Here is a 15439-nt window from a genome sequence, read left to right on the forward strand (position 1 = left end):
GGACGAGGTTTGGGCACATAAATTTCAAAACTTATGCCACTATGGAGAAGGTCGTAGTTGGTCTTCCAAAGATAAATCAGAATCATGAAGGAGTTTGCAAAGGATGCACTCTAGGTAAGAATATTTAGAGCACTTTTCATAATAGTAAATCCAGAGTTAAAGATATACTGGAATTAATTGATACAGATTTATGTGGTCCCATGTCTGTTGCATCTCTTTGTGCTTTTAGTATTAATTACATTCATAGATGATTTTTCCTGGAAGTGTTGGATCTATTTAAGTCCAAGGAATTTGATGAGGTGTTGTTCCACTTTAAAAAATTCAAAACATTAGTTGAAAAGTTTCTAACAAAAGGATTAAGATCCTAAGGTCTAATAATGGTCGAGAATATGTATTCGACCTTTTTCATAGTTATTATGTTGAAGTTGGGGTTAAGAGGGAGTTTTGTGTTCCCTATAATCCTCAACAAAACAGTGTGGCTAAAAGAAAGAATGGGAAAACTAATAAGGCGGTGAAGACGATGATTCATGATCAAAACCTTCAAACATTTTTATGGGTTGAAGCTTGCAGGACAACAATTCACATTAGAATCATAGTCCTTGTCAAATTCTTGACAACATGACACTGGAAGAAGCTTTTTCAGGTATTAAACCAAATATAAGTTACTTCAGAATTTTTAGATGCCTAGTTTAAATTTACATTCCAAAAGAGAAGAACAAATCTGGAACCTTCAAAAAAGAAAAGCATCTTTGTTCATTATAGTGATTCTTCAAAAGCATACAGAATATATATTCCAGAGCAGAAACCAATTGAAATCAACAGGGATGTTACATTTGATGAAGATGTACCTTGTTAGTTATTGAAAGAATCTAACATTGAAAATAATGAAGAAAATTTGTGCATCCTCAAGACTTACTCATGACTGATCTGGATCCACCTTTAGAAATTCAGAGGGAGAATGCAGATTTAGATATTCCAGAGCAAAAACCAATTGAAATCAATAGGGATGTTACATTTGATGAAGATGTGACTTGCTAGTTATCCAAAGAGTGTTAACACCGAAAATAATGAAGAAAATTTGTGCATCCTCAAGACTTAGTCATGACTGATCTGGATCCACCTTCAAAAATTCAAAGGAAGAATGCAGATTCAAATGATCTTGCTGATCCAATTAATCCAGTTGATTCTATAGATACTTCAGTAGGTTCCAATACTACTCCAGCCAATAAGGAAAGACTTTTATGGGCTAGAAACATTATGGAAGAAGTTAAAAATTATGCAGCTCCTTGTGGTATTTCAGAGAAAATAAAAGTCCTCCAAAGTTTGCCAGTTATGTTGTATTAATGAGTCACATAATTGCATCTGAACTTTCCAGTGTTGAAGAAGCTCCAAACCAGCAAGTGCAAAAAGGATGCTATGATAGAAGAATAACAATCTATCATTAAAATTGATGTATGGGCTATAGTTCCAAGACCAAAATGTGAATCTGTGGTTTCTTCTAAATGGTTATTGAAGATTAAACATGTTGCTAATGGTAGTATAGAAAAATACAAGGCCAAATTTGTAGCCAGAGGTTTCTCACAAAAAGAAGATATAGATTATGAAGAAACCTTTGCACCTATAGCATGTTATACTTCTATCAGGACAATCATTTCTATTACAGTGTAAAGGGTTGGAAACTTCATAAAATGGATGTAAAAACAACATTCTTAAATGGAATAAATGAAGAGGAAGTTTACATTGAGCATCTTGAAGGGTTTGTAATTCACGATAGAGTCACATGTGTGCAAGCTGAAAAAGGCTTTATATAGCCTTAAGTAAGGCCCTTGTGTTAGGTATTGTTGGTTTTTCAGATCTGCTGCAAATGTACTAAGCACTGCCACTACCGGATTGGTATGTATGTTCCAAATGCAACATCCTCTTAGATTTATATATAGAGAATAGGCCATGAATAGACATGTCGCTTCATAGGACATGTTTATTCATTAATCAAATAATTGATATTAATCAAATTCAATCATATATAAACATATTATATTGTATTATATTAATTTCTCTCATATAGCAATAACCTTATATCTCAAATATAAAGAACACATATATAATAGGTTTATCCAACTGAAGCTATCAAACATCAACACTCCCTCTTAGCTTAGGAGGATAACCACATAAGAATAAATATTACTTCAATGTAATATTACAAATAACAATTTTAAGGATCTCTCATTTGATATCTCGGAAGATTTCCATCATTTGATATCGCATTCGATATGATGAGTATTGGTCTTCCAGAATATCAACACATGATATTCACCAAGTACTCAAAAGAATTTGATATCACATCTGATATCAAGAATATTGGTCTCCCAAAATATCAATGACATTTACCAAGTACTCAAAATAAAGCACATCTCATATCAAGACTATTGGCCTCCCAGAATATCAATGATATTCACCAAATACTCAAACTAAGGTTTGATATCACATCTAATATCAAGACTATTGGCCTCCTAGAATATCAATAATATTCACCAAATACTTTTGAGTAATGGCCTTCCCAAATACTCTTGAGTAATGACCTTCCAAAATGTTGAGATGCAAGACATTCACCATGTACTCAATTTGTTTGATCTCATAATACAGGTTATTGTAAGATCGTCACCTTACAGTAGCTTCTGCAAATACAAGTGGCATCCTTTGGAAGTTGTCACGTCCTCATGATGTACATGGGGGTAGACCCATTAAAATCACATAGTCATTAGGTATTTCATGAATCACAATCCTATTGGCTGCTACAATTTATTGATAACTAGAGAATCCATCTGAACATGGTTTACTCTCTCTAAATCAATCAGACTGTAACAAACGAATTTTCTTAACTAAAAAGATTAGAGCTAAAATCTGATTTCAAATAGATATGAAAGTAATACTTCAACTAACTACTAAAATATAACATTTTTAATTCTATTTCATGGGACATTAACTGAATTAACATTCAACTGAAATAACTACTAACTGAATAATTGTTTTTCTATCATCTATACAGAAGCAAATTAAATCATTACCGTGCATACTATGATATTCAATATTCGCAAGAGAAAGTAAATGCATAGTAAAGGATAGAAAATGATCATACAAAAAGCTAACAAAAGAGTCTTGAACTAGTTGTGCAAGCCTTGGCTTCCAGATAAGAGGAGAAGAATTAGCTTAGGCTTAACCTCCCAACCGTGGACCATATCAATCCCCACACAATCTTTTGATAAGAAAGGCCCTCCCTACCCCAAAGCTAGGCTTGGGGCACTACTAGTCCAACCATTTGAGCAATATCGATGTTTAGAATGTCTGCTTAGTTATAGATGGACATGTCTGAATAACTAACACTACCAACATCATGTGATCTTTAGAAGGCAAGCATACCTTCAACGACCTTGGCTAAGGTTTTTGGATGAGTTTCTAGTATCCAATCACCACCACTCAACTTGACAACAGGGTAATTGGATCGACATGCATGAGCTATTGATTAGTTCTTTTTTTTTTAATAATAAATTTATCATATCAATTATGATTTTGTTCTCTTGTTTTTGCAAAACTTTCATCCACCTCTTCACCCTCTTTCTTGGCCATCCAGCCAGGTGAGTCCTGGGTATCTAATCTCAGAGGATATCAACTCATTTGCTGAAACTCAGCTGATGGGAAAAATAATATAAAATCAGTACTATTACAATACAGTTATCAAGACTCGAGAACTTCACTTAAGGAACTTCAAAGAATTAAAACTTGAATCTGGAAAACCAATTGAAACAAAGAGGTAATCTTAGCATGACATTTGTATTTGGTTTAGACTTAACATGGTGAGATAGCTTCATGAAATGTGCTATTCGATATCACAGTCAAGCATCGATATTTAGAAATCAGTGATACTATCCTTGTATCTATACTATTGAATGCATAACATATACCAAATAAGATTTGGGGAAGCTGATCACATAACCTAATCAACGAAAGATATGGAACTTTGCTTAACTCTGAACAATTGGCTCTTGAAATTTGATTATTCAATATGCGGAGCTCAAAATCGAAGACCATTCAATGACGAAATCAGTAACCCTGATTCATCTTCAATGCCAATCGCAGAAATAAGAAAAGAGATTTAATGAGGGAACGGAGGTAGAGCTACAAAATTCAGGGTTGGTTCTCAAGCTTGTTTCGAGCAAGAAGTCATGGAAATAATAGAGGCTTAAAAGAAGTCACGGCTCTTGATAGCAGTTATAAAAAAGGATAGTCGGCTTCTTGGTTCACCGGTTTTTAAAAAGAGATGCCAAGTGTACTTCCCGTCTCTTATAGAGACTTATAAATATGAGGAAGAATTCGAAGGTTTCCTAAACAAAAGAATAACTTAAAATTTTATACATATATCTGTGTGTGTGCACATATATAAATATTATTTCGAATGGTGCCATCATATTATTATTATTTTGTCCAAGGTTATACCTATTAGGATACGCATATCTAAATACATGTATACTTGGAAGTTTTTATCTTCATATCTTCTCAAGGTATACGCATATTTATGTATACATATATTAATAGATATGAGCTTGTATAATTTAATACTATGGTGGCACCATACTTTTATACTTATGTGCATATACATATTTATGTATTATTCGAAATGATGAGAATGTCAACATAACCATTAAAGGTATGTATTTTGATTATGTTAAAATGTTTAATGTTTTAATGATTGTCCAATAGCTCATGCGTGTCCAATGAATGTACCCTGTTATGCAGTCGTTAGGTCCTTACCAAGATAGCTAGAGGTCATACCTGTCGAACGGACAAATGGACTAAGGTAGTGCCCCATTTTGTAGATCCCATTAAGCAATGTTTTTCCCCTTCGTCTGCTCTTGCATTTACCCGTGCAACATTTTCTACAATAATAACAAGTTCCCATGATAAATCCATATCAACATATAACATAGATAATAGTAAAGAAAATAGTTAATAAACATCATCTAGAAACGAAGCAACTGCTAACTACCATCATCAACAAATGACAAGTAACGGTTAACTACCATCATCAATAAACAATTATACATAATAATTGATGATAACCAATTTCATATGAAACAACAGTTACATATAACTACCCTTTTCACATGAACAAGGAAAAAAAAAGTAGTTTTTAAAAAGGTCAAAAATTTGGGATGTAACAAAGACCGAGATCACTAAAGGTTGACTGAATCACATCCTTTGTCTGCTCCCTCTCTTTCAAGGTTGCCTCTAATGAAATGTCAGGCACCTTCTAAATCTCAATCTCCCTCTTCCTGGAATAACATTCTCGGGGGAAAAGATTTAGGCACAGATCTCTTATAGTACGTAATGAAATACAAAAATAAGAGAGACTACTACAATTCTCAACGATAATAATAATATTAGGAATAATCAGCTATTCATCATAATGATGTAATATTGATCCTTACCTCGAAGCAAGAAAATTATTCTATTCTTTAATATCCAAATGACATTCTTATTTATGACTAATCATATTCAAAATTTATAATTATACTTAAGTTGCATCCCATATCAAATTATTCAATAATACAAACTATGTTATTTCACCATATCATATTCATATAAATATATGTATTATCGTAGAAGTCCAACAATAATAGAAATGATAATTACTCACCTTACCAATTTGAAGGCCAACCAGAATGTACCACCACATATATATATTACCTAGGGTGGCTGATGTGTGCGGTTTATTGTATCCTTTGCGAGTCAATAATGGTTCACCTTTTTTAGTTTCTCATCCCCTTAGATAGTAAACTATTTTCCTTTTATAATATTCAAAGCCCTACTAAAAGATATATATGTATAATCATCACCACCTTTCTTCATATATATAATCATCGCCACCTTTCTTCATCTCAATTAAAACTTTTAGAAGTAGTTGGTAACCAAGGGACTAACATATGTCAATCATTGTTTTGATGCTATTTCCCTTTATCCAAGTCGGCACTAGATTTGGCTATGATTATCATAGTGGTCCCTACCTTTCAAAATTTACAACGACATCAAAATATTTATTTGACCATGCAATAGGGGTAAAAATGCCTTATCTGCTATGCCAAGGAGGCGAAGGTGATAACCACGTAGGACAGACTAATTATAGCAGATCATTGGCATGGTATTCTGAACTCCATCAAGAGATGCCAAGAGACTAAGAATTCATAAGACAACCAAAGTAAATTTAAACATTCATAACCAACCAGCACTGAGCAAAATGCATCCTTTCAAAGCTCCATTTGTTTGCCGATGATGTTGAAGCCCTCTCTACAATTATCATGTGACTAGAACCGTTGTTCAACAGTGTGGGGTGCGGTTTCTTTTTCTTTTGATCTGTTTCAGTTTCAACATGTAATTTATTGATAGAGCCATCGTTGATACTCCAGACTGCAATCATTTTTTGTAGCTGCAGCTTCCAATGCGGATACACTATTATTGGAAGGCATTTTGTGTACTATTGCAACTAATTGCACATTTATTCTGATAAGTGAAATTTATCTCTGGATTCTCAATTTCAGGTAACCGCAAGACCAATGAAGACCACCAAAGCTTGAACCCGCAAGACCCTCCCAAACTTCATCTTCCTAAAATTAGGCATCTTTGTTGAGTTGGATTCTTTCTTTATCATCTTCATTTCCAACTTGGCTCTAATACCATGTTGGTTTTTTGGTTATGCTGCAAATGTACTAAGCACTGCCAGATTGGTATGTATGTTTCAAATGCAACATCCTCTTAGATTTATATATAGAGAATAGGCCATGAATAGACATGTCCCTTCATAGGACATGTCTATTCATTAATCATTTAACCTTATATCTCAAATATAAAGAAAACATATATAATAGGTTTATCCAGCTGAAGATATCAAACATTAATAGGTATTAGAGAATTGGTAGCTATATGCTATGCTTGGGCTTTAAAAATAATGATGCAGATCAGAATTTTTACTTTAAGGTGAATGATAACAATCTTGATTCTAGTGTTTTAAGTTGATGATATGTTCCTAACTAGTGATGATGATCTTATTTTTGAGTATAAAAATAGGGTTACATCAGAATTTGAAATGAAAGATCTTGGATTGTTGCATTATTTCCTTGGGCTTGAGGTATGGTAGAAATCAGGTGAAATTATTTTAAGTCAAGGAAAATATGCAATAGATAGCTTGAAAAGATTTGGTATGCTAGACTGTAAATCTATGGTTACTCATATGAAAGAAAATCTAGAAAAATAACATGACGATACAGTTGTTTCAGATTTAGTTGATCCTACTATATATAGGCAGCTAATTGGTTCCTTAATATATTTAGTTAAGACAAGACTTGATATATGTCAATGCAGTAGATAAATTGAGTCAATTTATCTTTGAACCAAGCAGATTCATCTTGAGGCACCCAAACATATTTTGAGATATGTTGTGGTACAATAGGATATGGTTAAAAATATTCTTTAGATGTTGAGCTGAATTTACAGGGGTTTGATAATTTAGATTGGGCAAGGTGTGTCTTTGATAGGAAGAGAACTTAAGGATGTTGTTTCAGCTTGGGTTCAGCAATGATTTTCTGGTGCAGCAGGAAACAATCTTGTGTAGCTCAAAGTACCGTTGAAGCAGAATATGTTGCAGCTTGTGTGGTTGCAAGGGAAGTTGTGTGGCTTCAAAAACTACTTGTTGGTTTATTCGGACAACATTTTGAACCTACTATGATTATGTGTGATAATCAAAGTTGTGTGAAACTTTCAGTTAATCCAATTTTTCATGACCAGACAAAACATGTGGAAATTAAATACCGTTATCTAAGGGATATGGTTCAAAGAAAAGTCATCGAGCTTAAGTACATTTCTACAGAGTAGATTGTGGACATTCTCAAAAAGTCACTTCTGTGACTGAAGTTTTGCTACTTCTAGGATAAGCTAGGTATTGTAGAGAATGATGCTCTTGCAAAGAGAAAGTCTCGGCTCCAACTATTCGTCTCTTGTTAATGAGTTCTTGGCGAGAGAAGTTCAAGGTGAAATTCCTTGTTCCAACCTTTACGAATAGGTAAGGTGGATCCACCCTCTACAAGCATGCATGGTAATGCATTCTTCTCAGGTAGAAGTCTGAGTTGAAAGCCCTCATTTCACCCTCTGCGAGTAGGCATGATGGATCCACCCTCTGTGAGTAAGCACGGTGGAAGTTATGCATGACTCCATGACTTCACTGTTATATTTTTTTCTATTCAACCTATAAAAGTAGCTTTGAGATAACAATTTTAAATTTGAGAAAATTTGTGATGAGATTTTATTAACATTATTTCTAGTTGCAGCTATTTGCACTTGCCATGTGAAAGCACTCTAAAGATCTCTCTCTTATGAAATTTGCTTCTGGATTCGATTGTGTGTGTTTTTTAGCATCAACATTTTGGATCACACTCTTGAATCCAGAAGCAAATCTCATATGACAAATGGATTGTGGAAATCTGATAATGCTGATCGCTCTCTTGCTAAGAGGGAGTGTTGACTTTGGTAGTTGCGATAGAGATCAATCTGCCTGTGATGACTTTCAATTTTGGTTTTGCTTGTGCTTCTTCATCTCTGAAGTATACCTTCTTCAAAATTGTTACATTCTTCTCAAAGACTTGGAGGCTTCATCATCTATATTTATTTATGTCCGTGACTTCTTTTTGTGAGTTATGTGTTATGATATTATGTTTCTCTAGCACTGGCGGGTTATTATTCATGCTCATGCTTATTATTTCTGGTCTGTATTATTGCTGGCATCGGGCCATATTCCTCCAGACATGGATGTCAAGTATCTGTTGACATGGCATTATTCACGGTGGAGTATCTTTCATTGTTTACCATTTATTTCTTTGGCACCATGTCTCTTGATATATCATTTGCCATTGTGTCATTTCGTTTAGATGGCATTTCATCTTATAATATTGACTATGCCCACGACTGAAATTCGTCATCTTCTCTTGGCTCTGTCAGAAAATATTGATTATTATTTAATATTGCCTCTTTGCTGTCATGTTCGTGTACTCTTGTTAACTGCAGCGAAGTTTTTCATGTTTCCTTCATTCAAGAAGATTGGTATCATTGGAGATGCATTCTTTTTTTGGCATTATCAAGGTGTAATGTGCGGCTGGTCTTCAACATAGCTAAGTCGTCAAGTTTGGCAAAATTAATATATTTGTTATTGTAGACATTGATAGTGGGTGTTTTTTGAAGATTGGTGAAGATTTCAATCATGTTGTTCTTGCTGGTGTATGAGCGTCATATATTAGTCTGTGGATTTTATTTGTGTGTGTGCAAAAAGACTATATTCAGAGATTTCATTTTTGAGTGTATCAAGTCTTACCTAAACCTATATAATTTATTAAAACTCTAATCCAAGTATGGTCATTGAGTATTGAAGAACTTAACAGGAGTAGAGACTTTGTAATCTGTTTTGAAGATTTCAATGAAGGAAATATTTTGGTGGCTTGGGTTGTTTCTCTCGTTGAGAAGGGTTTTTCCCAGGATAATTGCATTGTTTTCTTTTGATTGCTTTGCATTAAATTTGTGTCATATCTAATGATATTATTCCTCATTCAAATTTAACAGATAGTAATTCCATCTCTACAATTTCTCTTTGGTCCCTGGATAAAGATGGATGTCTCTATCACTCACTTCCATTGTCCTAGCTAAGCCTCAAGTTCCCTCTATTTCCCAACCATCAAAAACAAAAACTTTCTCACAATTTCGTTAAACCATTACATTCCTTAAATTCCCAATATTCCTATTCTGACTCAAATCATTTCCTTAAACCTTACTCTGATACCATGTTATGATTTAGGAACCAAAATAGCATTCAAAAAAATACTAAAACTTCAAAACAAACAAGAACAGCAGACAAAAACATTTATCCTGGGAAAACCCTCCTACTCAAGGGAAAATCCAGCCACACCACAAAATAATCTCCTTTATTATGATGGAATGAATTTAATACAATACTTCAATATTCCGAAACACTTAATCAGAATAATAATCAACAATGAATCTCCACGATAATGAATTGTTTGGAATATATGCTACAGCTGCAGCCACAATACAGTAGTATAACAACAAACTATCAGTAAGTCCCAGCAGTAGCAACATGATAACAGCAGCTCATAAATAGATGAATATCATTCCCAAACAATAGCATCCCTTAAATGCTTGAACTGTTATAGACTGCAAAAACTGAAGAGTCTCAACACATGTCAAAAGAAGACTCTTCCCATTCTCAAATGTGTAACTGACCATTTCACGTGGTTTTACTCGTGCCTCTTCATGCCCCACGTGGGTGACTCTTGAATGACAATACTCAAGCTTATTCGAGTTCCATGCGGATGACTCTTGAAAAAACACATGGTGCCACATCATTCATGTGCGGTGACCCTTCAAATATCTCTGCAGATTTACTCAAATGATTGCAGGTATGAAGGAGCTCTCTCATAGTTACCATAAACATTAACACAAACTGCTATTTGGTTCATCCCCTATGTCCTAAATAAACTTATCACTTATGTTTACTTGCAGTACACATAGGATACTAAACACTTTATGTCTCAAGACATAAGATTTAGACACGGGTTATAATTGTTTTGCAACTCTATATCACACCTTAGTCTATATAACCAAGGGATTCACCATTGTCATTGTATATTTGTATCCTTTGATAGAATAATATCATTCTCTCATATCTGATCTCTCTTGTGCTTTCATTAAAGCTCCTAGATCTTGGCTCAATACATCTTCAGCCAGATATTGCATGGTGTAGAACTTCCTATACAAATTCTTAGATCATTGCGCACTACCTCTTACAGGAAAAAATTGAAGTGTTGCAAAGATAACTTTAATCTGGTAGAAGGGAAGACCGTGGCTTTATTCTTTAGGTCAAAAGAATGGTTCTATTATCTGGCCCAAAGTCTTACTTGGATGTTCAATGAAGTAGCATCAAAGGGTAAAAGATATGTTGCATCACCAATATATATACGGTAATTGTTAACTTTGTTAAAGCTGATATCATAAGTTTCTTAGTGTGTTAACTTTGTTGAAGTTCATTTTCACATAAATTAGCTTTAAACCAAATTTTGAAAAAGGGGAGACTGATGTAAAACAACTTTTCAAAATTCAGAGGCAGGACAAATCAATTTCTCCAAATCAGGAGGCACATCAACTTGTATTTGCTAAATTTAGAGGTGGTTGAAAGACTGGGAGTTTTGGAATATAAAGCATTCATAGAATGCTAATTTTATAAAGTAACAAACTAGGAAATGGGAATAAGCTGAGTGGAGGTGTAAACAAAAGTAGAAGATATGTAATGATTTAGAATGGAAGGATAGGGAAATGAATTCTCTGTGAAGCAGTTTATTTGAGATGGGAATCCTCACTTAAATATATAGTCTTTTTCTCATCTATAAATAAAAGATTTGCTTGATATTTTCTATATACTGTCACCTGTGGATGTTTTCTTCCATAACTGTTGATCTAATAAAACAGGAACTTTGACCATTTCTATTTTGAGTTGGCATTGCATCAGAATGTCAATACTAAAATTGCAATAACTGTTTTATTTTCAGCATACAATGTTCTATATCTTTATCTGTCAAATATCATACTCTGAAAGCTATAGTGGCTCCAGAACTAATGCTTAAGCATTGAAAACATTAATTTCAGAGATTTGAAAGTCAATTCAATGGGAATAGGGCAACTGACCCTGCCACCAACATGCAGTGCAAAGGCCAAAAGAAAAGCTATAGGAATGCCAACTATGTAGAATGCTCCAAGATTAATATAAGCACCCAATTTTTGCCACCCGCATCCTCTAGCAACACCTGAAACATTATTTTCAGAAAACCATTACTACAATGGATAACATTTTTGCAATTTTCATTTATTTTATCAGTACTCCAAGACGACTATTTTTGTAGCTTCAAAGATGATTATAGAGGGCAAATCTGAACCTGAAAGAGTGCCTTGGATTCCATCCAGAAGTGAGGAGGCTGCTAAAAGTGGCATCATGCTTGCAACATAATCAACAACCTCCTTTTCATTGCTGTAAGCATGGCCCCAAACATTTCGTATAGAGAATAAAAGGCTTCCCACCAGGATTCCCTCTGTGATTGCCATAAAGAACACTACATACACTGCAAAGCGAGCAGCATGTGAATGTCCAGCTCCTAATTCATTTGAAACTCGTGTACTGCCATGCAAATATTAAAAATGAAGTAAAACTTTTGATTGAAAATGATTGGATTACATAATTCATATCCTAACATCTTCTACAACTACAACAGTAGCAGTAGAACTCTACCAGTTGGTGTAAAATGAACTAACCTTACAGCGGCACCAAAACCGAAGGGAATCATATATGCTAGACTACCAGAGTTAAGGCTGCAAAGTAAGAAAAGTAAGTAGACACGATACAATGCTCTTACCAAAATTCATTCATAATTAAAATTTTCAATTCAAAAGTAACTGAAGTTATCACATTAAACATACATACCAGATTGAAAGAACTGATGTCTCAAGTTTTGGATTGGGCAACAGGCCTGACAAGAGAACAAGCATTTCAAAGGACCAGTACTCCAAGCTTTTCACAGCCATAGAATAATGAATTGATAAAATAAGTTTAGAAAAAATTCTGGTATTCTGCCATGCATTGTTAACATGATATGGTGAACAAAACTTGATCTAAGCTATTTGCCAAATTGTTCTTCACATGCTATGAAATTTGAGTACTGGAAGAGTTAAAGTATATTAACAACAAAGGTGCTTTGACGTATTGTGTATATAACTTGGACTAAATCTTGCAGCTAAGATATTGAAGTAGTATACCAGATCATCAATGAAGATGGAATGGCAAGCTTGAGAAAATCTTTAACATCATGCAAAGCCTCTCTTGTAAAGGATGTCCATGTCCTCTTGCATTTGGGTGATGTTTTAATATACAGAAAAAGAAGTGTCACATTGGCCCAGTTAGAAATGCTGCTTGCCAAGGCAGACCCTTTACTACCTAATCCAGTTTTAAATACCAGAGCCCAGCAGATGGGAACATGGATGCACAAAGTAATTGCAGAGCATAGCATCATGGGAAAGACAATGCTTTGTGACTGGAGAAATTTAATAAGGGGTTGAAGAACTGCAAAAGCAAATAGACTGGGAATCAGCCATCTGGCGAATTTGCCCGCTTCAAAAGATATTAAAGGGTCCTGTCCAAATGCAATTAGAATGTTGCCCATGTAAGCCCACATCACAGCAAGCGGTATGCTCACACAGAAAAGAGAAAAAATTGCTCTCTGCACATAATTCCCAAGCAGATGGTATTCTTTTGCCCCATAGGCCTGTCCGCATAGTGTTTCCAACGCACTTCCCATTCCCATCTGTACAGAATGAAGAGTAAAATAGTCGGTCTTCTTAGATCTTCACTTTGCTGAAATAGATATGCTTATAATATACTTCAACAATTTGCGGAAAAAAGTGACCATAACAACTGTTTGAGATTAGGGCCAATTCACAATGGAAGGTATTCAGACCGAATCAAGTTACATCTTTCATTAGTTTTCCACAAAATTATTGAGTAGTGGAAAAGTTGACTGTTGTTCAATTCAAGAAAGAAGATATCTTAAATAATTTAATATTGATTTATAATGCTACAATAATTTAATATTGATTTATTTTGCTATATAGCATTATATTACATTCCTCAAAACAGATTACCAACCTCTAAATAACTTCTTTTCTGACACCAAGAGGACATTAAAAAAAACAAATTTGCTTTTGGCTTCCCAAGGCTTAGAGCTCTAGTTGTGCGATACAAGATTAAAACTCGTAAAGATATTTCTATCTGCTGAGCAATACTAATTTAAAGAAAAGGTTAATTTAGTGAATCACTTACATTCCATTGATAAATTGCTTTGTCCTAAACTCAATTCCATTAACTAGCATTTCCCAGGAGCTTGGTCACCCATTTTCAAGTCCACTTAACTTGCAACCCCAATTCAAAAGCTTAATTCATTTATCAAATGTGGGTTGGAAGAATGACTTATCTATAAAACAGAGCAATTGGATGTCTTATATTGTAGGCATTACAATCGTCAGTTGCCAATTCAAGATCTATGGACTGGTCACTGGTGTATGTTAGGACTCAATGCAACCAAGAGTGTAAGGATACCAGACAGCCGAAGGGAAAGGAGTCCAGATTCTCTGGTAATGCTTAAATTTTAAACATTTATAACTTATTTAATTTTTGGGACTATAACGAGGAAGGATCTCGGAAAAGTATTAAAACTATAATGTCTTAAAATAAAAGAGAACCAAAGCAAAGTAAGGTTTTAAAATCATACCAGCACTGTGAAGCCGGTGACACTTGCAAAGGAAGTAGCTATAGATGCACTAGAGAGGGCAAGCTCGCCTAAATGCCCTACCACCATAACAGATATCACCTGCAAGCTGTACTGTAACAAACTCACTGACACCATAGGTCCTGCTAGCCAGCATTGTTTCTTTACTTCCTCCCATACTAGAGCTCTGCTGCACTTGACTTCGTCCTGCTCATACCCAAATACAACTGTGTCCTCCTTGGCCAGAAGTGGATCTTGCATAGCATTCTCATGCCCATGACTATGACTTGAATCACCTCTCTCCATGGTTAATCGAAAGGAATAATTGTAGTCAACTTACTTATAAGCCGGATTGTAATGAGAATATGAATCGTCTGTCTTTAGAAGAAAGATGAAGATCACAACAAAAAAAAATTAATCTTCCAGGTGATCGCACAGTTTTAAAACTCCGTATTGCTTGTGGAGATGACGGTATGAAAAATTGAACTGACCGCCCACCATAGCTTTCTATCTGTTTTTGTGCTATACAGACACAGTTTCGAACAGACTGCTTTCTATATTCTATGGTCAAAATATTAACCAGGCTACATGGAAGAGTAGTCAGGGATATTTGCACGCCTATAAACAGATCCTTCTCATCTTTGACGTTCATTTGTTTTATAATTGATTCGACAGCTACGCGGTTGATTTTTTTATATTACAACAAGAGACACAATGCGTGAAAGTTTCTATCAAAAACGGAACGGAAGGATGTATAAATGTATATATGGAAATGAAATAAAGGAAATCAATATGTTACGACTGAGAATTTTAAAAATTATAATATTTATGTCATTTAAGAAATATTTAAATTAAATTAATAAATTATTCAATTTTATTAGTAACATTTATTTAATAGTTGAAAATGAAAAAATATTGTCAAAATAAATGTAATTAAAAATATATAATTATTTATAATTTATAGATATTTGAAGTTTGATTTATTTTTTAATCTTTAGATTTATAAAATAATAAAGTTAGAA

General features: G+C 34.2%; 1 protein-coding gene across 4 annotated transcripts in view; it reads right to left on the bottom strand.

The window, feature by feature from the left end:
• Positions 1–15078, bottom strand: part of LOC149572790 (protein DETOXIFICATION 16-like) — a 71454-nt gene extending 56376 nt beyond the window's left edge. For 3 of the 4 annotated variants that reach the window (XR_016359976.1, XR_016359977.1, XM_089813863.1), the window contains exons 1-6: positions 14421–15015; positions 12913–13457; positions 12581–12667; positions 12412–12468; positions 12039–12277; positions 11791–11909 (exon numbers count right to left, since the gene is read on the bottom strand). Coding sequence is in view for 2 of the 4 variants with exons in the window: in XM_089813863.1 (XP_089669989.1) it covers positions 11791–11909; positions 12039–12277; positions 12412–12468; positions 12581–12667; positions 12913–13457; positions 14421–14723 (1350 nt within the window). In the remaining 2 variants the exon portion in view is untranslated. Of the gene's footprint in view, positions 1–11790; positions 11910–12038; positions 12278–12411; positions 12469–12580; positions 12668–12912; positions 13458–14420 lie in introns of all 4 variants that reach the window. The other variant, XM_089813862.1, reaches the window with a different exon arrangement.
• Positions 15079–15439: the final 361 nt, after the last annotated feature.

The sequence above is a fragment of the Cupressus sempervirens genome, chromosome 2 (genome assembly GCF_028749045.1).
Source record: "Cupressus sempervirens isolate cs-2001-9-10 chromosome 2, ASM2874904v1, whole genome shotgun sequence".
In the NCBI taxonomy this organism is placed as follows: domain Eukaryota; kingdom Viridiplantae; phylum Streptophyta; class Pinopsida; order Cupressales; family Cupressaceae; genus Cupressus; species Cupressus sempervirens.